Source organism: Bos taurus, chromosome 2 (genome assembly GCF_002263795.3).
Source record: "Bos taurus isolate L1 Dominette 01449 registration number 42190680 breed Hereford chromosome 2, ARS-UCD2.0, whole genome shotgun sequence".
Taxonomy (NCBI): domain Eukaryota; kingdom Metazoa; phylum Chordata; class Mammalia; order Artiodactyla; family Bovidae; genus Bos; species Bos taurus.
Genome location: NC_037329.1, coordinates 106598930 through 106623141, shown reverse-complemented (window position 1 = coordinate 106623141; position 24212 = coordinate 106598930). Strand labels below are relative to the sequence as shown.

General features: G+C 51.6%; 2 protein-coding genes across 8 annotated transcripts; one reads left to right on the top strand and one right to left on the bottom strand.

Annotated features, from left to right (window-relative positions):
* Positions 1-40: 40 nt before the first annotated feature.
* BCS1L (BCS1 homolog, ubiquinol-cytochrome c reductase complex chaperone) lies at positions 41-4828 on the bottom strand. Of its 7 annotated transcripts, none has more exons than XM_024976880.2 (8): positions 4688-4828; positions 2166-2534; positions 1928-2067; positions 1521-1715; positions 1237-1300; positions 840-1009; positions 492-609; positions 41-350 (listed from the first exon to the last, which is right to left on the bottom strand). In XM_024976880.2, exons 2-8 carry the CDS (start codon positions 2483-2485, stop codon positions 98-100), a joined length of 1260 nt encoding a protein of 419 aa, XP_024832648.1. In that variant the 5' UTR covers positions 2486-2534; positions 4688-4828; the 3' UTR covers positions 41-97. The 7 variants fall into 7 exon arrangements, with proteins under 7 accessions (XP_024832648.1, XP_010800664.1, XP_005202919.1 ...); XM_010802362.4 differs by lacking the exon at positions 4688-4828 and adding an exon at positions 3848-3989; XM_005202862.2 differs by lacking the exon at positions 4688-4828 and adding an exon at positions 3245-3762.
* On the top strand, positions 4081-23812 carry ZNF142 (zinc finger protein 142). Its single transcript, XM_059879010.1, has 10 exons — positions 4081-4114; positions 4370-4522; positions 7658-7968; positions 10091-10690; positions 11970-12104; positions 13241-14070; positions 16447-16619; positions 17578-20500; positions 21264-21369; positions 22884-23812. The coding sequence occupies exons 3-10, from the start codon at positions 7689-7691 to the stop codon at positions 23351-23353; spliced, it is 5517 nt and encodes a 1838-aa protein (XP_059734993.1). The 5' UTR covers positions 4081-4114; positions 4370-4522; positions 7658-7688; the 3' UTR covers positions 23354-23812.
* Positions 23813-24212: the final 400 nt, after the last annotated feature.

Below are 24212 nucleotides of genomic sequence, written 5' to 3'. Positions count from 1 at the left end.
TGCCAATATGGCGGGGTAGGAGGGAAGTCAGACACTAAAGTAGCTTGGCAGGTGTTTATTGATCTCCTGGAGAAGAAAGCTGGGCACAGCCCAGTTGTCACCTCCTCAGAGATTCTGCATTCTGAATGGCCCCTGCAGGGTCATTTTTATACAGCATGAAGTAGCCCTGCACCTGGGCAGGACTGATCTGTGTTGTAGCTTGAAGGACACGGTCTGCAAAGTTCTCAGCCAGGGAAGTTGCTTGCCCTGGGTAGAACCTCTGGAACATCTGGGTCAGCTGCCAGCGTGAGCAGTGGCCCACGTACTCCTTCATGTCTACTCGCCCGGGGCGTATCAGGGCAGGGTCGAGCCTAAAAAGAGAGGCAGCGAAAGCAGTCGTGAGCAGCAGTGCCACTGGCACCCCCAAAATGGTTCCTCCGAACCTCCTGATCCTCCAGAGAGGCTGAGGGGGATGGAGTCTCGCCTCCAGATCTGAGTACCTCACTCCTTACCTGTCGATGTGGTTGGTGGTCATGAATACTATGCGAGCTTCGGTGGAAGCCACACCGTCCAGGGCGTTGAGCAGGCCACTGAAGGTGAGCCGGCCTAGACCCTGGTACTTTATTGGGTCTGGAGGAAGGCATAGAGGAAGCATGAGTGATCACAGCCCTACTTCAAATTAGCACCCCTCTCTGCTCCCTGCTTACCGTGCCCCCTACTTATCCATGTCTCCAGTGGACTCTGATTGCTAACCCAGGTATCCTCCACCTGCTCTCTGGATTTCTCCTTTATTCCACTGTTCCTCATTGAGAAATACCCTCTCTCCCCCCGCCCCGTGCCGTGAACACCCCCTCACTTACTCTCGGCGGCCAGGTCTCGACTGAGAAAGGCAGCATCCACGTCCTCCAAGAGCACCAGGCTCTGCTGTGGGGCCACGCTCAGCAGGTGGTTGAGCCGGTCATCTGAGAGGCTGGAGTCCGTGAGACTCAGCAGGCAGATGCTGTGTTGCAGTTCCCCAGCCAGGGCTGTGCTATGGAGGGGTGACAGGTAATTGGCAAGCTGGGAACTGGTCCTTGGGTCCAACTGCTTGTTCCTCCCAGTACTAGCTTTGAATCTGAGGCCTAATCCTTCCACCACCTCACAGTAGTGCTCCATGTGTCTCATGTTTTCCTGTTCCCCACATTTATTTCCCTTTCCAACCCCACCAGCCCAATTTCTCTCTAATTTGAGGGTTAAGATAAGTTTGACTCTACTCACATAAAACTGCTCTTTCCACAACCAGGGGGCCCATAGAGTAGGTAGCCACGTCTGTAGGGAATGCCTAGGAATACAGCCAGGATGATCGTCAAGGCAAATGAATCATGTACTCTGCCCTAGATGTCCACATTGATCCCCAACCCTGCTCCCTGGAGGCCTGATGGCCTTGGCATTGGAAGCAATCATTCCTTTCAGGCAACCTTTCTTTCCCTTTCATCTATGGGAATGAGGATAGAGCTTTATATTTGCCCCACCTGGCCACCAAGACCTCAGCTGCTTCTCACCTCTGTCAATGTACCACTTGGGGTTATCAATGAATTCCCGGATGTCTCTGACAATTCGTTCAGTCACACCCTGTTCGAGAACCACAGAATTCAGTGGCCGGCGGCGGCGTGGATAGCCAAAGGGGCGCCATTCAGAGCCCACAGCAGTGTACATCACTGTCTTCCCTTCTTCCTGCTGCAGGGCTAGCTCTCGAGCTGGGAGGGGGAAGATGAGACAAAACTCATAACTACCCTTTGCCATGCTACTAGGCAGAGCTGTGCCCAAACAGTCCCCAGGCCCTGCTCCATGGGCCCAGATCCTCCTATTACGCCTCTCCAAGCTTCTCTTCCTTTGATGTCAAATACTCCATCCCTGCAACTGCCACCCCCACCCCACCCCCAAAAATGCCGTCTGTGCCATCCCACACCTTCCTCCAGGATATTGAAGAAAACTTTTCGATCGGTGCCCAGAGCCGTGAAGGTGACAGATTCCCAAGGAGTCCCCGTCTGCAGGTCTATCATCTGCATCTCTCGGCTCCGTTCCACCCGGATCCATTTCCCCTGATACCTGAATAAGAATGAGCAAAATGAGGTGAACAAACAGGTCAAGTCCACCTCCTCTCATTCTTTTCCACTCTCAGAGCCCTCTCTGGCTTCCAGCCTTACCAGATAAAGTGGTTTCCAGGGCTGGGGACAAATTCAAACTTAGTGGAGATGCGGCCACTCTCATGCTGAAGGTACGTCGTCTCAACGCTGAGGTGCTGAGTTCGGGTACTGTGGCGGGTGAGCCAGCTAAGCAACCAGGCGTAGCTCCGGTCTCGAGCTGGGACTTCCAGTGTGATCATGTAATGGCGCCGGAATGCCACCAAGCCCAGTTGGGCGCCCTTCCGGGCCAGGGCCAGGGCAGTGCCCACACCCACCAGCCCAAATCCAGCCCCAAAGTAGGGATTGTCCTTCAGGGCCAGAACAAAGTCTGAGAGGGGCATCTTGAAAGGAAAACACTGAACCTCACGGGCCCCGAGGCATTTTCAAGACCTGGAGATGGGGAGCAGTAGAGATGGGATAAAGCACTAATTAGTTTTAAAAAAGGACTCAAATTCCTCTCGCGCCCCACAGAAGCTGGGAGAGGAATGACAGGTCAGTATTACAACGTCCTTCAATACCCTCCCTTCATGAGGTGGGGCTGGTGTTGGACCCAAGGGGTGAGACTGAGCCACTTGGCCCATTTTGCCTTTCATTATCCTGTTTCATACCTGTGTCCTGCCAGACACTATTCTGGAATTCCTTAAACCTGACTGAATGATATAACCGACTTCAGGATAATAGATGGACAGCATTTTTGTGGTCCCTGGGATCAGTTGAGACAGGGGCCCACTGGCCAGAATGAGCAGGGAAGTTACTCTCTTCTGTCAATCTGTCAATATCCTCATGCCTTGCTATCACGTATCATGTCTTTCAGGTATCCTTTCATCTACTTTACATTCTAATGTCCTGTTAGCCCTTTTATTACCTCCCATCTAAACTGTCTCTTCGAAATTAATTTTAATTCTTGAAGTGGCATCTTAGTGGATCTCCACTTTGGTCATGCTTCACCAAACTGCTCTACAGGGGTCGAGAGTGTTCTTCATAAGGCTCTGCTTCAATGCCATTAGTTTCCCTATTCCAACACCTCCAATGACTGGCTCTCAACAGGTCCCTGAATTAGGTGAAAACTCCTCTGCCACCACAACACGGGGCCCACGTACCTTTAATGGCTTAGTTCCCAATATTCTCTGTTGAACAAATATACAAGCCTCCTTCCTCCTTGACTCGGAATGCCCATTTTATTTCCCTCAATCTCTATAGAGTTCAAATCCCGCCCATCTGCTACCTTTTCCACGGAGATTCCCCCGAATTTCACTCCCCGCCCCGCAATAAAATGTGACTGGGCCTGATTCTAGGCTGTAAGATCCCAAAAGGGGTAGGAGGTCAAATCGTTTCTAGCACACTTCACCCGACCCCCCGCCGGTTTGCTTTATGCCGGCACGCAGTGCGGTGAACTGACAGCAGTGAACTCTGCTGAAGCTCAGAACAGGATCCAGAATTCCAAAATTCCTATGCGTGGAAGGCCACAGACAAAGCCCTTTCAGCTCCTGGTCCTTGTCGGACGCCCAGAAGCCTCCTCCCGAACCCCCTCCACACCCCAGCTCGTGCCTCCAGCAGCGTGGTTTGCAGCAATCAGTCACTCCTCCCCCTTACCGCCATGACTCTCTGGCCCTTCCTCTCGATGGTTTCACCCCTCGGCTCTTTGGGCACTCTCCACTTGGCTTCGCCCCTGAATTCTTTCATCTACTTCCCGTCACACCCACCGAGACGGCCACACCACTCTGCTCCACAACTCTCGATGGTACTCTTCGGGCTTCAGGGCGAGAGGAGGTGGGGGCGGGGGGAAACGATAGGAAGAACCATAGAGAGAGTATTCCACCAGCCTCACAAGGAAAGAGAGAGCGGCCTCCATATGCCGCGGTCCTAGAGGCTTCTGGGCCGGAGGCGGTCGCACAAAGAGCGTCCCGGGAGGCCACTCCAGCCGCTGGACGACCATAGAGATGAGGCTCCTGCCCGCCTTAGGGCCGGAGGTAAGCTGGAGGCTGCGGGGCGGGAACTAATAGGGAGTGCGGGCGGAGCAGGCCGGAGGCAAAAGTTTCTCAAACCGCAGAATGAGGGATAGGCCTGGGCCATGGGAACGCTCGGGAGAAGTGCAGAAGGGAGCGCGGCGACGAGCGAGGCCCCGGCGCATCAGATCAGCAACCCCGGCGTCATTGCTGTGGACCCCACCCGGTTACACGCTGCCTCTCCTTAGGACAGTAAGCATGACGATGCTCCCTCCTTAGCCTTGCAGGTTACAAAACGATTTTCCCGTTTGCCGGCAATAGTGATTCCCGCTCCCGCCCAACGATGTGGAGGCTGTCTTCACCTCCACTTTACAAACAGGAAAGCTGACGGCCCGGGAAGCGAGGGGACTACAGTCTGCCCAAGGCCACGCGGTGAGTAGAGCCCACAGGCAAGTGGAAATGGGGTGCCTTGGTCCCCAGACCCGATCTCACCCTTTCCCCAGGCCTTCTCTCTGCCTTAATGTGTCCTTTCTTTTCCTCGGTACCGCTGCCCCGAAGGTAACCTCATTTCTTCTCTTGTGCCCATCTGTGTCCCACCTCACTCGGCCTTCCAGCGGCTGACGGTTCTCAGTCTAGACGACACCCCCTCCTCCTTGGCTCCCCGTTAAGGCAATTATTACTGGAGCTGGAAGATTCCTTAGAGCAGCGATACGTGGAGTCTGTGGTTTCCAGAGAACCCTCTGAGGGCGGAAGTGCGCTGCTCTACCACCTTCTGAATTTCCCTAATCTGAGTCTTTGAGTTGCAGAATTCTTACCCACAAAATGATTTTCTAGCCCTAGGCGCCCCTTACCTGACCTTCATGCCTCAGTTTCATGGAGTGATTATACTATCATCCTTAATTCCTAATTACTTAGCGCAAACTAATTTTAGCAATGGAGAAGGCAATGGCACCCCACTCCAGTACTCTTGCCTGGAGAATCCCAGGGACAGGGGAGCCTGGTGGGCTGCAGTCTATGGGGTCGCACAGAGTCGGACACGACTGAAGCGACTTAGCAGCAGCAGCAGCAGCAGCATAACAGGATATGCAATTTAGTTGACATTCACTTCTGAGTAGAGTTCCAATGTTCAATATTAGGTCCATAATCAATGAATGAGAAATTTCTCCAGGTGTGTTACTTTATACATAAGGCGCCTCTGGTTTGTTATCTTAGTAGAAGCCTAGCCTTGCATCTCTGTCTTCAGTTCTTAACTGTGTGTAAGTGTGTGCTCAGTCGTGTCCAACTCTTTGTGACCACATGGACTGTGGCCCATCAGGCTCCTCTGTCCTTGAAATTTCCCAGGCAAGCATACTGGAATAGGTTGCCATTTCCTACCCCGGGGGATCTTCCCGATGCAGGGATCAAACCTATGTCTCTTGCGTCTCCTGCATTGGCAGGCAGATTCTTTACCACTGCATCACAGTTTTTCATTAGAATCCCTTGTCTGACTTGCATAGGCTGTTGTGATTTATGTTCAGTGAAGTGATAACTTCCCGTAAAATCCACTCAGAAAGCTCCAAGTCTAGGGAGGGAGACTGACAAGTAAACAATAGTGCAGTGTGACATGTTTCTGATAGAACTATGTACGAAGTGCCATGAGGACCCTAGAGACAGAAACTTAGATGAACCGTGTCAGGATGCCATCATAGTAAAGTGACATTTATTTATTTGGCTGCTCCAGGTCTGAGTTATCTTTGATCTTACTTGTGGCATGCAAACTCCTAGTTGTGGTATGTGGCATCTAGTTCCCTGACCAAGGTCCCCTGCATTGGGAGCACGAGTCTTAGCTACTGGACTACCAGGGAAGTCCCTGTACAGATTCTTAAAAGATAGTTAGGAGTTGGTTAGCCAGACAAGAGAGATGACAAAGGGGAGAAGGCCCAGCAAGTTGAGAGATGTATAGTATATAGAAGCAGAAGAGAATGTGGTGAGTCTGGGAAAGGGCAAATCAATGAAAAGTTGAATCACTGGCTCAGAGATCTTCTGCAGAGAGAGGTGGGAGATGAATCTAGAGAGGGCAGCAGGGCCAGATCATGAAGGAAGGGCTGTGAACTAAGCAATAGTGAGATCCTAAGATGTTAAGAGGGGAAGGGACCTCTGAGATCCCTTGAAAGTGAAAGTGAAAGTCTCTCAGTTGTGTCTGACTGTTTGCAACCCCATGGACTATACAGTCCATGGAATTCTCCAGGCCAGAATACTGGAGTGGGTAGCCTTTCCCTTCTCCAGGGGATCATCCCTACCCAGGGATCGAAACCAGGTCTCCCACATTGCAGGCAGATTATTTACCAACTGAGCCACAAGGGAAGCCCAAGAATACTGGAGTGGATAGCCTATCCCTTCTCTGGTGAATCTTCCCAACCCAAGAATTGAACCGGGGTGTCCTGCATTGCAGGTGGAGTCTTTACCAGCTGAGCTGTCAGGGAATCCCTGATAGCTTGGCCCTACCCAATTTTGTTGCAGATAAGAAAACTGAGACCCAGATTGCTTACTGATATGACAAAGGTCACTTAGCTCCAAGAAACAATGTTTAGTATATGGGTCACAATTTCTTGTCTCGTTGCTATATTGACCACTATTATCATTTTAATGCCTTTGTTCTAAACATTGTCTTCTTTTTTTTCTCCTTTAGCCATAGACTTTATTGTTTGAATATTTGCAACTATTAGTCTATACACAAATTTTAATTTCTTACAAAACTCTATATTCCATATTGCTAGGTCACTTCACTTTCCATTTTATGCCACATTTCTGTCAAGAGATATTTCCTGAAACTGGAGCCTATTATACAGATGAAATAAGCCAGAAAGAAAAACACCAATACAGTATACTAACACATATATATGTGTTAGTAAGATGGTAACGATACAGTATACTAACACGTATATATGTGTTAGAAAGATGGTAATGATAACCCTGTATGCGAGACAGCGAAAGAGACACAGATGTATCGAACAGTCTTTTGGACTCTGTGGGAGAGGGCGAGGGCGAGATGATATGGGAGAATGGCATTGAAACATGTAAATTATCACATGTGAAATGAATCGCCAGTCCAGGTTCGATGCATGATACAGGGTCCTCGGTGCTGGTGGGATGGGGACTGGGAGGGAGGTGGGAGGGGCGTTCAGGATGGGGAACACATGTACACCCATGGCGGATTCATGTCAATGTATGGCAAAACCAATACAGTTTTGTAAAGTAAAAAAATCACAATCTGTCTGATTGTGTGTTGCTGTTGTTGTTCAGTTGCTAAGTTGTGTCCAATTCTTTGCGATGCCCTGGACTGTAGCCCCCCAAGCTCCTCTGTCCATGAGATTTTCCAGGCAAGAATACTGGAGTGGGTTGCCATTTCCTTCCCCAGGTAAACATTGTCTTAAAAAGAAAATGTCCATGTTAACTAGGTATGGCATGCTGCCATGCAAGGACATGCCTAATTGGGGCAGGCATTGGGCTGTGCACCCACCCCAACTGGGAAGAAAGTGAGATATCTAATTATATGTTGTTTGATTTTTCTTCTGGTTGGTTTATCAGCATATAAGAGGCCACAGCACAGAAACTGGTGATGATGACGGACACCGTGTTGGACTCACAGCCAGCCAACAGCACTGGGGAGATGGATGGACTGTGTCCTGAGCTACTGCTGATCCCCCCACCTCTCTCTAACCATGGAATCCTAGAGCCTGTCCATAGCCCCTGTCCTGGGAACCCTCCACCTTTGCCTCCTGACCCAGGCTGCCTGTTGGTAGAAGCCACAGCCACTGAAGAGGACACAGGGAACATGGAGATCATTGTGGAAGCAGTAGCTGGAAATCTGTCCCCAGGTGCTCCTGGAGAGACTCCAGGTATAAACACAGTTGCTAGCAGGGCAGTAGGATAAGCAAGCCTGAGTTTTTTGTCTGTGCTATTTTTGATCCTTGCCTATAAACAAGATGAAGACACAAGGTAGCATCCTATTTTTATACTTAGAGATGTTGTAATTTGATTTGCAGTTGGTGAATGTTGATTGGAGGCTGGCAAGGTGGTGCACAACTTGTACCAAGCTCTTGGCAGTCTCCCTGAAAGGGCTTTATGTCTGCTAGGCAGTAATCCAGGAGGGAAGACCTTTCTGACACCTCTGCCCAATTCTTACTGCTATTGTCCTCAGGGATTCTTTTCTCCATGTTGACCCTCCCACCCAGGGACTGCAGCCAGGGTTTAAACAAAAGGCCCAGCCTCCCTCTACCACCCAGGGCTTGGCAGGGCTTCCTAGAGGTAATCTGCTATTTCCCTGCTCTGATTTCTTGTGGATAACATATTTAACTCCCAAGGCATGCGTTATGACTGGGAGTTGAACAATTTATGTTAGAAGAAAGATTCTCCCTGTTATTCTTCCTACATCTACAACTTCTTATTTTTGGGTAGCTTCCCTATTTTTTAACTGTCATCTTCCAGCTACAGTTGTACCAATTTTCCTTGTCAGTGTGCAAAGAATACTGGGAAAGATTAGCTGGTTTGATCGTATAACATTTCTAAACTTTAATGTGGTGAAAGAAATAGTAAATAAATTGAGAAGGAACCTAGAAAGACATTTGCAATATATAAGAAGAGTTAATATCTTTAAAATTCAAAGAGCTGCACAGTAAGAAAAAGAAACAGTTTTGTTTTTTTTTTTTTAAGGGGAGGGGAAGAAACCTACATGCAATTCACTAAAAAAAAGTCTCTAACCATAATCTCACTAACAGACAAATTCTAGTTAAAAGTACCTATGAGATGCCACTTCTGTTTTGCAACACTTGGGCAAAAATTAAGCTTTTTTTTTTTTTTTTTTTAATAAAACTAGTGTTGGTGAGGCTATGGGAAGCAGACCCTATCTTATAGTTTATGGAGAGTATAAATTAGTGTGATCTTTTGAAGGTCAATTTATCCACATAACAAAATTTAAATGAGTGTATTCTGACCCAGTAATTCTACTTCTAGGGATCTGTTCTATAGAATGTGTCACATACACACACAAAGATACAGGAATAAGGATGTGTAGGGCAGCTTTCTTTACAGTATTTGGAAACAACCCAGATATCCATCAGTAAGGTTAATTTCATTTTGCTCTATCCATGCTCTGAAGTATCGTGAACTGGACAAAAAAAAAATATGAGATAGATCTAAATGTACTACTTTTAGATAAAAATATCTTTGATATATAGCAAGTAGAAAAAAAAAATTATGAAAATGTGACCCCATGAGGCCTGAAAAAATATAGACCAAATTGTGTGTGTGAGGCTGGGAGGTGGATATTCTTATATAGATGTGCTGTTGCACTGAATTTTTATTTAAACAAAGAAAAATATAAAGAGAAAAAAGACTACCAGAATGCAGGACAAACCTGGACTCCACCGTTAACAAGCATGGTGGCCTTAACCTTGCAGAATCCCAGGTCCCTCTTCTCATAGGGCATTTGGAGGACCAAGTAAAAGTGTTTCCTAAGCCTTTCTTTGTCAAGGTCCTGCCATTACTTAAGAAATGGCAGCAATTACTATGAATGTGATTTGGCTCATTTCAGAAAGGCTGTCCTCCATTTTATGAGTCACTGTGCATTTGAAAGTCTTTTCACAGAATATAAAAGTAAACATATATATTGTCATGTATGTCACAGACATTACCCCCAGATTGTCATTTTCTTCTTGTGAGAATTTCTAATTTTTCATTTGGGCAAAATATATCACCTTTTCTTAATGCTTTTTGGATTTGGTTAATGCTTGTTACTTTCACTTCACAAATATTTATGAAATGCCTACTTTGTGCTGAGTATCATGTAAGATAGACTGTCCTTGACCTTAGGGGCTTACAGTCAGGTGTAGAATCAGACTTAAGTCCATCTCCATTCCGCAGACATGAAAAGATCCACTTATATTTTCTGCTGGTAACTAACTCCTCTGAGTCTCATTCTGTCTGATTCTGTGCCTTTCTCTGTCGGTCCTCTGCCTACAGGTGTCCTGGTAAAGGTGATGGAGGTGTACTTCTGTGAGCGCTGTGAGCAGAGCTTCGCAGAGCCCACTCTGCTGGCCCTGCACCAGTGCACTGAGACCCTTATGCAGCCCGTGCAGGGCCTCCCTACCCCACCCTGCTCTGTAGAGCTGCCCCCCAGCAACCTCACTCTCCCCAGCCCTCTGCAGGGCCAGAGCCCACCAGATAGCCCCCTGCCATGCCCTGTGTGTAGACAAGAGTTTGCCCAACCCCAGGCCCTGAAGAGCCACTTCAAGATGCACTGGGGCACCCCCGACACCTTCTCCTGCCCAGAGTCTGGCTGTGTGTTCTCCACTGAAGATCGCAAGGAGCTCCACCAGCACCTGAGGCTGACCCACAGAGCGCTTCCGGTGCCCTGTTCCTTCCGGGGCTGCCCCCTGCTCTTTGGGAGCCAGCAGGGCATGGAGCTGCATCGGCAGACCCATTACCCTTTCCACTGCAACCGCTGCAGCTTTGTGGGCTCCAACGTCAAACTCTTCCGGCAGCATCAGCGGAGTCATGGGGCTGGGACGCAGCAAGAACTGTCTGCTGTAATGGGTCTTCCTTCCCAGGAGTTGCTGCCAGGTATGAGGTCAAGGGCCCAGCAGTCTCCTGCCTGGAACACAGCTGCAGTTGGTCTGTAGAAGAGGCAGTTGTTACAGATGCCATGAATGTATGCATGAATTTAAGAGAATCCAGAGTAGTAGCTCAGGAGGTCAGGATTACTGACTGATGTGGGAGGGCATCTAGACATCCTGGACCAGGCAGGCAATGACTGAAGATTGGCTTAGGCTGCACTGAAGTGATTTAACCAACATCTCTTCTGATCCATCTTAGAACTTTCTGAGGGCAGAAGCTAAATTGCCCTGCCCGTCAGTGGCTATAGCCACTGGTGGAATGCCTGTGGACTCCTGTTAGAGCAAGTGGAATTGGGCAGGAGAAGCTGGGGTTATTTTAAAAAGAAACCTTCAATGGAGGTGGTGCTTCAATGATTCTTATTCCTCTTGGTCTCAAAAAGAGAGCGTGAGGTGAGTAGAGGAGCAGGAGGAAATAGAGAAATCAGACCAGCGGGGCCAGGGTTCTGATGAGAGAATTTGGCTTGCTACCACTGATTTGTGCTCTGGTGCAAACAGAAGATTCTTCTTTCCTGGAATGAAAAAGTCATACATCTTTGCCTTACAGTGGCAGCTGCCTCTATTGAGGGATAGAAGGAATGGGTTTGGAGCGCAGGCTATGTCCCTGAATTGCTGAGTTGGATTTTTCAGTAGACGTTTAGACGTCAGGGATATTTGCCCGCACTGAGCCACCAGCTGTTAGCCCTGGGGACCTGAGTCAAGGAAGTACAGTCTAGTCTGTCCTCCTCTACTCTGTGTCCCTCTCCCCACTCCAGTGACCTCAAAGCTCTTACCTTCAAGGGGTCTGAGTTTGGTGTTATCTGAGGTTTGATTTACTTTGTGAAAGTGAAAGTCTCAGTCATGTCCAACTCTTTGTGACCCCATGAACTATAGCCTGGCAGGCTACTCTGTCCATGGGATTCTCCAGGCCAGTATACTAGAGTGGGTAGCTGTTCCCTTCTCCAGCGGATCTTCCCACCCCAGGGATCGAAACCAGGTCTCCCGCATTGCAGACGGATTCTTTACTGTCTGAGCCGCTAGTGAAGCCCTTGATTTACTTTAGATTGGAGCATTACTAACAGCTTAGCTCCTGATCTTTCTGTCCCCGTGGGAATAAACGTATGTGCTTAGAACCCAGGATTTTCTTATGCTTCACAGTGAGAGGTGATTCTTCCCAGCCAGTAAGAGGGAAATTCAAGCACTCAGTGCTGCGCTGGCTTCTCTAGTCATCAAGTTCTTTGCACTTGCAGCTCCCAAAGTGCCTCCAGGAACGGGAGAGCCTTCAGAGGAGACAGGAGCACCCTCACCTGGGCAGGAGTCAGTGGAAGAGGAGGAAGAGGAGCGTGGTAGCCAGAAGAGCTCCCAGAAAGCCCTGGAGCTGGAAGGTAATGCCTGATGGGCTTGAACCTCTTGGTGGGGAGGAACAGACTTGGAGGGCCTGGCATCGAGGCTCTGGGGTTTGGTTTTCTGAGTTTTGGTTCACATCCTTGCGTTCCTAACATTCTTCTTCAACACAGCTACTGGGGAAGTGATAGATGGGCATAGTCCCTGGTGACATAGTGCATGCGGGTTAAGTCGCTTCAGTCTGACTCTGTGCGACCTCCTAGCCTGCTAGGCTTCTCTGTCCATGGGATTTTCCAGACATGAATACTGGAGTGGGTTGCTGTGCACTCCTCCAGGGGATCTTCCCAACCCAGGGATTGAACCTGTGCTTCTTACATCTACCTGCATTGACAGGCGGGTTTTTTATCACTGGTACCACCTGGGAAGCCCCTGGTGATGCAGGGAAAGGTAAATAGTGTTTGCTCTCGGAGTTGGTTTTCCTCAGGCAGAAGGCTCTTCTGTGAGGAGAGAGAGGATGATATTCATAGTACGAAGATGCCAGAGGTTAGCAACTGGCAGCCTGTCTTGTCTGACATTGAGCCCCCTAAGACTGCATTTCTGAACCCTTGAATTCCCATCTACTCCCATCTGAGTAGAACAGCATTTGAAGCCCATTCCCACAGGGAGCATATTTACCAACAGATGACCAGGAAGGATCTGATTATATTTATTACCAGCTCTCTAACCAGAGTATTCAGAAGTAAGAGTACTTTGCCTTGTCTTCCCTCTGCTCACTCCCTGTGAGGTCCTTCTCCTTCCAACCAGCCCTCCTGATTCTTCCAACTGCCCCCATGGAGGGCAGGAGGAACAAGAATGTTCCATCAAGATTGTTCTTTTGAGCTTTTCTGGATAGAGTCTTAGGAATAGAGGGTGGCTGGGTGAAGCACTTCTTACAGGCCACAGCATGGTCGGAGAAGTCGTTGTGATTTTCTTTCTCTAAATACTTGAATGTCTTGTCTCTTCTTCGAGCCTGCAGAGTTTGAGATGCTACTGTTTGGTTTCCCGGAGAGAAAGGAGCAAGGCCATGCAGGCGTGCATGTTTTGTCTGGGCAGACTGTGGTTCTCCCATTATATGGTCAGTCCCTGGCCTATTGAAGAATCTCACTGTCAACCCTCCCCTCCTTTTTCCCTCTCCCAGGCACTGTAGCTTCTGGCACCGAGTCCCTCTTCAAGACCCACATGTGTCCAGAATGCAAGCGCTGCTTCAAGAAGCGAACTCATCTGGTGGAGCACCTACACCTCCACTTCCCAGACCCCAGTCTCCAGTGCCCCAACTGCCAGAAGTTCTTCACCAGTAAGAGCAAGCTTAAGACCCACCTGCTGCGGGAGCTGGGCCAGAAGGCCCACCGCTGCCCGCTGTGCCACTACAGCGCCGTGGAGAGGAATGCCCTCAACCGTCACATGGCCAGCATGCACGAGGACATCTCCAACTTCTACTCAGACACCTACGCCTGTCCTGTCTGCCGGGAGGAGTTCCGCCTCAGCCAGGCCCTGAAGGAGCACCTCAAGAGCCACACCGTGGCCGCCGCGGCCGAGCCACAGCCCCTCTGCTGCTTCCAGGAGGGCTGCGGCCACACGGCACCCGACCGCAAGGCCTTCGTGAAGCACCTGAAGGAGACCCACGGGGTGCGGGCTGTGGAGTGCCGCCACCACTCGTGCCCCATGCTCTTCGCCACGGTGGAAGCCATGGAAGCCCACCATAAGAGCCACTATGCCTTCCACTGCCCCCACTGTGACTTTGCCTGCTCCAACAAGCACCTGTTCCGCAAACACAAGAAGCAGGGCCACCCCGGCAGTGAAGAGCTGCGCTGCACCTTCTGTCCTTTTGCCACCTTCAACCCGGTGGCCTACCAGGACCATGTGGGCAAGATGCACGCTCACGAGAAGATCCACCAGTGCCCCGAGTGCAGCTTTGCCACCGCCCACAAGAGGGTGCTCATCCGCCACATGCTGCTGCACACCGGTGAGGTGGCTTCCCTCACTCTGTGTAGTGGGGGCGATGACGGTGATGATGGCGGCAAATGGGAGCTTTCCGTGTGTGCCAGGCACATGGTGGGGCTTTGCATACATTGCATAGGACTCATGAGGTAAATCTAGCATCTGAAGTTCACAAATGAGCCTTAAGCTGAAAGTCCATCAACTCAGAAAGTGGTCAGGCTGGGGTTTGAATCCAGGCCCTCTGACCCAGGGGCTTCCCCGGTGGCTCAGACGGTAAAGCATCTACCTGCAATGCGGGAGACCTGGGTTCAATCCCTGGGTCAGGAAGATCCCCTGGGGAAGGAAATGGCAACCCACTCCAGTACTCTTGCATGGAAAATTCCATGGCCGGAGGAGCCTGGTAGGCTACAATCCATGGGGTCACAAAGAGTCGGACACGTCTGAGCAACTTCACTTTCACTTTCCTCAGACCCTGTGCTCTTGTGCCTCACCTTTAATGCCCTGGTGGGTTCTGCCCACCCCTAGTCAGGCATGTTTACCTAGCCTGTTAAAGCAAAGAAGCCCAAACCAGGACAGATGCCTGCCTTTGTACCTCAAGTTCTGTGATGTGCTGTGAGAGATGGGGCTGAGGGGACTGAGCCATCCTTATATGTTATAGTCGTGGCAGCCATGACACTGAAAGATGATCACGTCTCATGACCTGAAAGTTGCAGGTTTTTCAACTCAGACTTTTTAATTGGTTATCAGCATTACTGGTACTTTGAGTAAAAACCAAATCAGGCTCCCTGGCTATATAGCATCTGCCCATCTGTGATCTCTATGTAAGTATCGGTGGATTGACCAGACATTTAAAAAAAATCTCATCAAAGATTCTTTAGTTTGGGAGGACGGTTTTTAGGCAGCTTGTGGCAAAGCCATTGTTGTTCCCATTAAACAGTTCATTACTATATAGGCTTTAGTCACAAAATCTCATTTTGGGGGGCCTTTCCTAAAACCTCACATCAATATAGGCGTGTTTTCTTTTATTGTACTTCACTTTATTATTCTTAGCAGATACTATGTTTTTTATAAATTGAAGGTTTGTGGCAACCTTGCATTGCCAGGTGATGGTTAGCATTTTTTAGCAGTATTTTTTAATCAAGGCATGCACATTGTTTTGTTAGAATGCTGTTACACAGTTGATAGACTTCAGTGCAGTATATGAACAAAACATTTTTATGTGTACTGGGAAGCCATAAAATTTGTGTGATTTGCCTTGTTGCAGTATATGCTTTACTGCAATGGTCTGGAACTGAGCCCATAATGTCTCTGAGATGTTTGTGAAGGCAATGGCACCCCACTCCAGTACTCTTGCCTGGAAAATCCCATGGATGGAGGAGCCTGGTAGGCTGTAGTCCATGGGGTCGCTAAGAGTCGGACACGACTGAGCGACTTCACTTTCCCTTTACAGTTTACAGAGTTCTTCCATATTTATTATTCATAACAATCTTGTGACGGAGGCAGGTGAAGATGAGAGACCCTGAACATTTAAATGGCCTGTTTCAGGATCCCACAGCTGGTATTAGAACCAGAGCCAGCTGGTTGCTTTTCTTTCACCATCAGGGGAGAAGCTGAGTGGGTAGCAGGGGCCTCAGGGAAAGGTGTTGAAAGGAATATGGCCCCAGCCTCACCAGTCAGTGCCAGGTCTTGACCAGCTTACACGGACAGCTCGTCCTGGAGTCCTCTGGGGCATCTTATTTAAACTTTATGTCTACTGTGTGAGGTCAGTATTTTTGTGTCCCTTCCCTCCCCCCACCTTTTTGAAAACCAGGAAACTGAGACTTAGAGGGGATAAATGACCTGCCCAAGGCCACACAGTAGTAAACTGGAATTTCAGCCACTGCCGAATAGCTCTATGGTTTCTCTGTGCCTCAGCTTCTTCCTCTGTAACATGGGGGAATCAGAACACCTGCCTCGTGGGGCTGTTGTGAGGATTCAGTAAGGGGAGGCATTTTTATAAAGTGCTCAGAAAGGCGCCTGGCACGTAGTGAGCACTGTGTAAATGTCAGCTATTAATATCTTTATGACTGTGTTGGACTCCAGAGTTAACCACTATGTCATATTACCTAATTTTTTCCTCCTCCTCTTCCACAAAACTAAGTGGATTGGGCTAAGTGGAGCAGTTGGCCACCAGTGCCAGTAAGCTGTATAACAAATCTAGAACCAACTTTGAAAAAAGCTGGGTCTTTGTTTCCGCCCCTCTTCCCTGGTTTCGGGGTGGAGGCGTGATCATCCGAGAGGGCCATGAGGCAGCGTTGACTCTGCCATCAGCACCTCAGCTTCCACTCCTGCCAGGCATCAGGGCACCTCAGTCAGTCCGTGTCTGACCTGTGTCCTTTCCCCATTCACCCCACCCCCACAGGTGAGAAGCCCCACAAGTGTGAACTGTGCGACTTCACTTGCCGAGACGTGAGCTACCTGTCCAAGCACATGCTGACCCACTCCAGCACCAAGGATTACATGTGCACCGAGTGCGGCTACGTCACCAAGTGGAAGCACTACCTCAGCGTGCACATGCGCAAGCACGCAGGCGACCTCAGGCATGCGCGCACGTGTGCCTCCCTCCCTCCCTCCCTCCCCCAGTGACCCGGGGTTAAGCTGGCTGAAGTCGGCTCCCAGCCCCGTCTCTCTTCCGGCTCCAAGAGACTCCTCACACCCCTCTGCTCCTGTCATCTCTGTTCCACTGCCTCCAACTGACCTCTGCCTGTGGGCCAGGCTGAGATCTGAGCCCAGTGAGACCTCTCTGGGCTCAGGGAAGGGAGTGCAGACCCAGAGGAGAGGCCCCGAGACTGAGGTGTCATTTGAGCTCTGAGCCCAGTCCTGGTGACATAGATGGGCTATGCTTGTGACCCCGACCTTGGCACTTCCACATCCCGGCAAGTTCCCCTCTGACCAGTGGGTTCAGCTGGCTAGGGAGTCTCTCCTTAGCTTTCACACCTCTGTGGAGAGTGGGAACTCGGTGCAGAAACCTGCCCGAGGGGCTGTAGCCATGTCAGCACCCTGGAAGTCTGCAGAAGTTTGCTGATTCATATCTTCCCTTTAGGAAGAAACATAGATTAAGAGTTAGAATACAAGCCCTGAAGCTAGACTGTCACTGCCCTTCACTTCCTTTGTAACTTGAGGCAAGTTATTAACTTATATGCCTTAGTCTCCTTACTGATAAAATGGAGATACCTAGTTCATAGGGTAGCAGAAAAGATGATTCAGTTAGATGACAAGGGACTTCCCTGGCAGTGCAGTGGTCAAGACTTTGTCTTCCAATGCACCAGGTAAGGGTTTGATCCCTTGTTGGGGAACCAAGATCCCACATGCCTCGCGGCCAAAAAAACAAAACAGAAGCAATATTGTAACAAATTTAATAAAGACTTTTAAGAAAATGTTTTAAATCAGATGACACATGTACAAGTAAATGTGGAACCTGGCCCGTGGTATGAATTTATGAGTGACTGGTAGTGGGTATGATTAACTTAATAATTGTGATCTTTCCCTCTTTGGCAGATACCAGTGCAACCAGTGCTCCTATCGCTGCCACCGGGCTGATCAGCTGAGCAGCCACAAACTGCGGCACCAGGGCAAGTCCCTGATGTGTGAGGTGTGTGCCTTCGCCTGTAAGCGGAAGTACGAGCTGCAGAAGCACATGGCTTCCCAGCACCACCCCGGGACTCCAGTGCCGCTTTACCCCTGCCGCTACTGCAGCTACCAGAGCCGCCACAAGCAGGCGCTGCTGAGCCACGAGAACTGCAAGCATACCCGCCTCCGCGAGTTCCGCTGTGCCCTCTGTGACTACCGCACCTTCAGCAACACCACGCTCTTCTTCCACAAGCGCAAGGCCCATGGCTACGTGCCCGGCGACCAGGTCTGGCAGCTTCGTGGTGCCAGCCAGGAGCCAGAAGGGGCCAGGCAGTGCCCAACACCCTCACCAGACTCAGAGCCTGCAAGTCAACCGTCTGCCCAGCCTGAGGGGCCGGACCATGATCCCGGGGCAGTGATAGACCCCACCCTGATCCAGGCCCTGCCAGAGACCAGCGAGGAGGGCAGTGCTGGGAAACAGGACAGCAGCGAGGTTCCCCAGGGGGATGACCTCGTTGGCAGCCCCAGTCCAGCGGAGGTAGACGAGGGCAGCTGCACACTACACCTCGAGGCCCTGGGAGTTGAGCTGGGACCTGTGGCTGACCCGCCCCTTGAGGAAGTCACCGAAACAGCTCCTGTGGAGTTCAGGCCCCTGGACCCCCCAGGGCCCCTGAGCCTGGAAGGGCCAGAGGGAACTTTGACAGACCTGTCTACCTTTGAGGGTGCTGGAACTTCTGACTTGGGTGCTGAAGAACCCATTCTGGAAAAATCAGGCTCTCAGCCCCCAACCAATCCTCCTTCCTCAGAGGAGCCCCTAGATGGCTGGGTGGGAACCTTCAAGGCAACTACAGCCACCGAGACAGCACCCCTGCCCCAGCTCCCTGAATCCGAGTCATTACTCAAGGCCCTAAGGAGGCAGGACAAAGAGCAGGCAGAGGCACTGGTACTGGAAGGGCGAGTCCAGATGGTCGTGATTCAGGCAGAGGGGAGAGCTTTCCGCTGCCCACACTGCCCATTCATCACCCGCCGGGAGAAAGCCCTGAGTCTGCACTCCAGGACTGGGTGCCAGGGCCGCCGAGAGCCCCTGCTCTGCCCCGAGTGCGGCGCTAGCTTTAAGCAGCAGCGTGGCCTCAGCACACACCTGCTGAAGAAGTGCCCAGTTCTGCTCAGAAAGAACAAGGGCTTGCCCAGACCAGATTCACCCATCACTCTGCAGCCTTTGCCCCCAAGCACCGCGGCCTCAGAGGATGCAGAAGGTGGGAAGCCCCCAGCTGCACCATTAGGAGAAGAGATCGTGCTCCCAAGAGATGCTCCTGAGCCTTCTAGAGAGCCAGAGAAGATAGGGGAGCCTCTTGCCTTGCTCTCTGGCTCTACAGTCCCTCCTGTGGGAGACTCCTTGCCCTCAGAGGCCCCTGAGAAGTTCCACTTCGAGCAGGGCAAGTTTCATTGCAACTCATGCGCGTTCCTCTGCTCTCGCCTCTCCTCCATCACCTCTCACGTGGCTGAGGGCTGCCGGGGTGGACGTGGCTGGGGAGGAAAGCGAGGGGCCGTCCAGACCCAGCCTGCCCTGTCTCCACTGAGCAGCGGGGATTCTGCACCCCTGAGTGGTGGGAGTACAGAGCGCAGCCCAGGGGATGGGGAGCTGGCTCTGCTGCCAAAGCAGAAAGCAGCCCGCTTCTCCTGCCCCACGTGTCCCTTTAGCTGTCAGCAGGAGCGGGCTCTGCGGACTCACCAGACCCGGGGCTGCCCCCTGGAGCCCTCTGGAGAGCTGCGCTGTGGCCTCTGCCCCTTCACTGCTCCCGCTCCTGCTGCCCTGAAGCTCCACCAGAAGCGCCGGCACCCCGCCGCCACCCCGGCCCGAGGCCCCCGGCCCCCTCTGCAGTGCGGGGACTGCGGCTTCACCTGTAAGCAGAGCCGGTGCCTGCAGCAGCACCGACGGCTGAAGCACGAGGGGGTGAAGCCGCATCAGTGCCCCTTCTGTGACTTCTCCACCACCCGACGGTACCGGCTCGAGGCCCACCAGTCCCGACACACAGGGGTTGGCCGCATCCGCTGCAACTCCTGTCCTCAGACGTTCGGAACCAACTCCAAACTGCGCCTGCACCGGCTGAGGGTGCACGACAAAACGCCTACCCACTTCTGTCCCCTCTGTGACTACAGCGGCTACCTCCGCCATGACATCACCCGCCACGTCAACAGCTGCCACCAGGGCACCCCAGCCTTTGCCTGCCCTCAGTGCGAGGCCCAGTTCAGCTCCGAGACCGCACTCAAGCAGCACGCACTGCGCCGGCATCCAGAGCCCACGCTGCCCACCCCCGGCTCTCCGGCAGAGGCCACCGAGGGCCCCCTGCACTGCACCCGCTGCGGGCTGCTGTGCGCCAGCCCCGCCAGCCTACGGGGGCACACCCGGAAGCAGCACCCCCGGCTCGAGTGTGGGGCCTGCCAGGAGGCCTTCCCCAGCCGGCCGGCACTGGACGAGCACCGGAGGCAGCAGCATTTCAGCCACCGCTGCCAGCTCTGTGACTTTGCTGCCCGGGAGCGGGTGGGCCTGGTGAAGCACTACTTGGAGCAGCACGAGACTTCTGAGGCAGCGGCAGCCTCAGCCGGGGAGGGGGACTCTGGCCAGGCCCTTCTGCGCTGCCCCTTCTGTGACTTTGCCTGCCGCCACCAGCTGGTGCTCGATCACCACGTGAAAGGGCATGGGGGCACCCGGCTCTACAAGTGCACGGACTGTGCTTACAGCACCAAGAACCGGCAGAAGATCACCTGGCACAGCCGTATCCACACCGGGGAAAAGCCCTACCGCTGTCACCTCTGTCCCTATGCCTGTGCGGACCCCTCTCGCCTCAAGGTAAGGTCAGGGGCCATGGGGTCCAGAAGCGGAAGGAAGGCAGGCTGCAGAGTTAAAACCACCTAGGCTCTCTAATCCTGATTCTTCCAAGTACTAGCTCTGTGCCTTGGGTCAAGTCCCTTAACTTCTCCAAGCCTCAGGTTCCTCATCTGTGAGAAAAGGGGATAATATTGCATAGCGTTGTTACAAAGGTAGAATTCCAGGACTTCCTGGTGGTCCAATGGTTAAGACTCTGTGCTCCCAGTGCAGGGGGCGTAGGCTCAATCCCTGGTCAGGGAACTAAGATCCCCCATGCCACGTAACCAAAAAAAAAAGAATTCCGTAATATATGCTTGGCATATGATAAAGGCATGTAATAGGTTGTAGATAATCTAGATAATAATAGCTAACATTTTTTGATCACTTATACTGTATGTTGGGCATTAATTTTAATCCTTATGAAAATATGAAATATAGTTGCTTTCACTGTTTCCCATTTTACAGATTAATAAACTGAGAATTAGGGGTTAGGTTGCCCAAAAACACAGCTAAATGAGTGGCAGAGCTGAGATTGGGTATACCTGAGACTGGCCAAATGGATCAAGGTGGTGTCCGAGTGACTGGCCTAGGGGACCCGATTGGCAGTGGGGGGGATGGGTCGGCTTGGTGCAGGGAACAGGATTATCTGCCAGGAGTTTCTCTGCCTGTTAGCCCTATTTCCACATCCAGTGAGTACCCATTAGGCACATGTTCTCTGGGTGCTCTCTGCTCTTCTCTCCTCCAGTACCATATGCGGATCCACAAGGAGGAACGGAAGTATCTGTGCCCTGACTGTGGCTACAAGTGCAAGTGGGTCAACCAGCTTAAGTACCACATGACTAAGCACACAGGTGAGTCTGCGTGGTTTCCACGGGCCCGAGGGGCTCCCCTGTGCCCTGGCACACCCAGCCTCCCAGAGGTGGTGTATGTCCTTATGCAGATTTGGGGTGCATATCAGTTTTCACATCAGGGTAGTGGGTCAATTAAAAAGCCAGAATAACTTCCCAACCCACTGAAAGCCTATCAGAATCAGGAGAGGTGAACCTGGGGGTCTGGGCATGTGTGCTTTGCAAAACCTTCCCAGGGGATTGTGGCACACGGTCACCCCCTTCCTGTTGAGAACCCCCAACTTGAGCATGAGGAACCAGATCTACCTGGTTCCTGTCGAAACAGGATGGAACTATTGTGAGTGAGGAGGAGAAAGTAGAGGGCTTGCCTGTCTTAACTTGTCCTTTTTTTCCCTCCTGAGTAGAGTTCACGGACCACATGTTCTCAGAGATGGGTTAATGATGGTATGTCTTGATTGCTGCATATGGCCCACCCTGTAAGGGAATTAACCAGGTGCATTTCAAGACCCTCTGCCGATCAGTTTCCCGCCTGGCCTGATGTAGCCAGACCCGGTCCGGTCCGGTCCCCGCGCCTCTCAACGCCTCAGTGAGGCCAGGTCCGCAGTAAAAAAAAAAAAAAAAAGACCCTCTGCCTCTATGGAGGCCACTACTTTTTACCTCTACCTCTCCCCTCTTAAGTATTTTCTTTTACTTCCTGAGTTGAACAAGGAATTGTATTTAAATAGATTCCCAGTTCCATGAGTACTCCAGGACCAAAGTGAAAGTCGCTCAGTTGTGTCCGACTCTCCGCGACCCCATGGACCATAGCCCAGCAGGCTCCTCTGTCCATGGGATTCTCCAGGCAAGAATACTGGAGTGGGTTGCCATTTCCTCCTCCAGGGGATCTTCATGACTCATGGATCGAACCCAGGTCTTCCGCACTCTAGGCAGAGTCTCTACCATCTGAGCCACCAGGGAAGCCCAGAGTTGATTTCACTTGTCTTGCTTTTCCCCACGACATCCTCGTCTGACCCAGGACCCCACCCGACCTTGAGTTGTCATGTCTCCTTGGGCTCCTCTGGGACGCACAGTTTCTCAGACTTCCTGTACTTTGATGACCTTGACAATTCTAAGGATTGCTCAGGGATTCTGTGGAAGGTCCCTCAGCTGGGATTTCTCTGGTGGTTTTCTCGTGGTGGCCTTGATGGGGGGGTTTGGGAGGAAGACCCAGGACCAAAAGGGGGTTGGAATTCCCCATGTAGAAAACTTAGTATATTTGAGTCTTTATTGCTGTCAGCTGGCTACTTAGGGGTCCAGTTAGTTACCAGCATCCATTGAGCACCCACTGTCTACAAGGGATTGTGTGGAAGAACGGGAGCACATCAGACAGGATCGGAACATGTCAGAGACATGGTCCTTTGTCAGCTGGCTGGCTGCGTTCCTTATGTGCCAGGATCACAGTGGCACTTCTGGTCCATGGATCCTTGTTCCACCTCTTTCAGTGGCAACCCGTTCCCTGTCCTTCCCCTGTCCCACAGGACTGAAGCCGTACCAGTGTCCCGAGTGTGAGTACTGCACCAACCGGGCCGACGCGCTGCGCGTGCACCAGGAGACACGGCACCGGGAAGCTCGGGCCTTCATGTGCGAGCAGTGTGGCAAAGCCTTCAAGACGCGCTTCCTGCTGCGCACCCACCTGCGCAAGCACAGCGAGGCCAAGCCCTACGTGTGCAACGTGTGCCACCGGGCTTTCCGCTGGGCCGCCGGCCTGCGCCATCACGCCCTCACCCACACCGACCGCCACCCCTTCTTCTGCCGCCTCTGCAGCTACAAGGCCAAGCAGAAGTTCCAGGTGGTCAAGCATGTGCGCAGGCACCACCCTGACCAGGCTGACCCCAACCAAGGCGTGGGCAAAGACCCCACCACTCCCACGGTGCATCTGCACGATGTGCAACTGGAAGACCCTGGCCCGCCCGCTCCTGCTGCTCCGCCCACTGGACCTGAGGGCTGAGCACCCCCACCTCCCAGACACGAGGAGGGTGTGGACCCATGTGCAGACTGGACCCAAACGCTGAGCCCCGACACCTCCCAGACACTAGGAGGGTGTGGACCCGACTGGACCCAGAGCTAGCCCGAGGAGCTCAGGGCTGTGGGAGGGCCTGGCTTCAGGGCATAAATGAGGCTGGAACCCTCCTGGGAATCTGGCCCGTAGTACTTGGAAGTTGATATAAAAGAGAGACCTGGACCACAAATTGATTTCTGTTGAGGCACACTGTGTTTTTGACCTGTGTGTTCTTAATTTGTTCACCATCGCCCCACCAAAGTCCCTGGCTATAAGATCGTGGATTACCCACTTCATCTCTTTCCTTCTTAACTGTGTCAAGTTCCTATTTCCTCAGCATCCTCAAAACAGTTGTATCTAACCGCATGTGCCATTGTGCCCCCTGCTCCATAAAGCATGGTTAAATGATTCGTAGCTTATATAGACTCTTCCACGTCCCCGACTTTAATACTGCCAGGCTGTCTCTCAGTGCGCCCTGTCCCCTCTCAGGCCTCCTTCACTCCTTTGTCTCCTTCATCTTCACTGAGTGATTGGTTCTGAAACAGGACCAGGTCTGCCTTCTGTCTGTCCTAGAGCCTGAGTTAGCCCTTGCCTTCTCCTTATTTCCAAGTCCCTTTGTCTTCCAGTAGATGGAGGATTGCTACCCATTCAGCCTTCTCATAGAAGCAGCTTTAATTCAGCAGCATCCTCAGACCAGCTCAGCTGCTGGACTGGAGTTGAAGCACAGGATAGTGGAAGACAGACAGTTGGGGAGGTAAATCTCTCACCCAGAATTCTGTCGGTGCTTCACAGTGACTGTATCATAAAT

Coding starts and splice junctions, on each gene's coding strand:
- ZNF142 (XM_059879010.1), top strand. CDS start 7,689: ATGATGACGGACACCGTGTTGGACTCACAGCCAGCCAACAGCACTGGG. Junction 7,969..10,090: donor TGCTCCTGGAGAGACTCCAG/GTATAAACACAG, acceptor CTCTGCCTACAG/GTGTCCTGGTAAAGGTGATG. Junction 10,691..11,969: donor TTCCCAGGAGTTGCTGCCAG/GTATGAGGTCAA, acceptor TTGCACTTGCAG/CTCCCAAAGTGCCTCCAGGA.
- BCS1L (XM_024976880.2), bottom strand. CDS start 2,485: ATGCCCCTCTCAGACTTTGTTCTGGCCCTGAAGGACAATCCCTACTTT. Junction 1,301..1,520: donor CAAGTGGTACATTGACAGAG/GTGAGAAGCAGC, acceptor CTGTATTCCTAG/GCATTCCCTACAGACGTGGC. Junction 610..839: donor TCGAGACCTGGCCGCCGAGA/GTAAGTGAGGGG, acceptor GCCTTCCTCCAG/ACCCAATAAAGTACCAGGGT.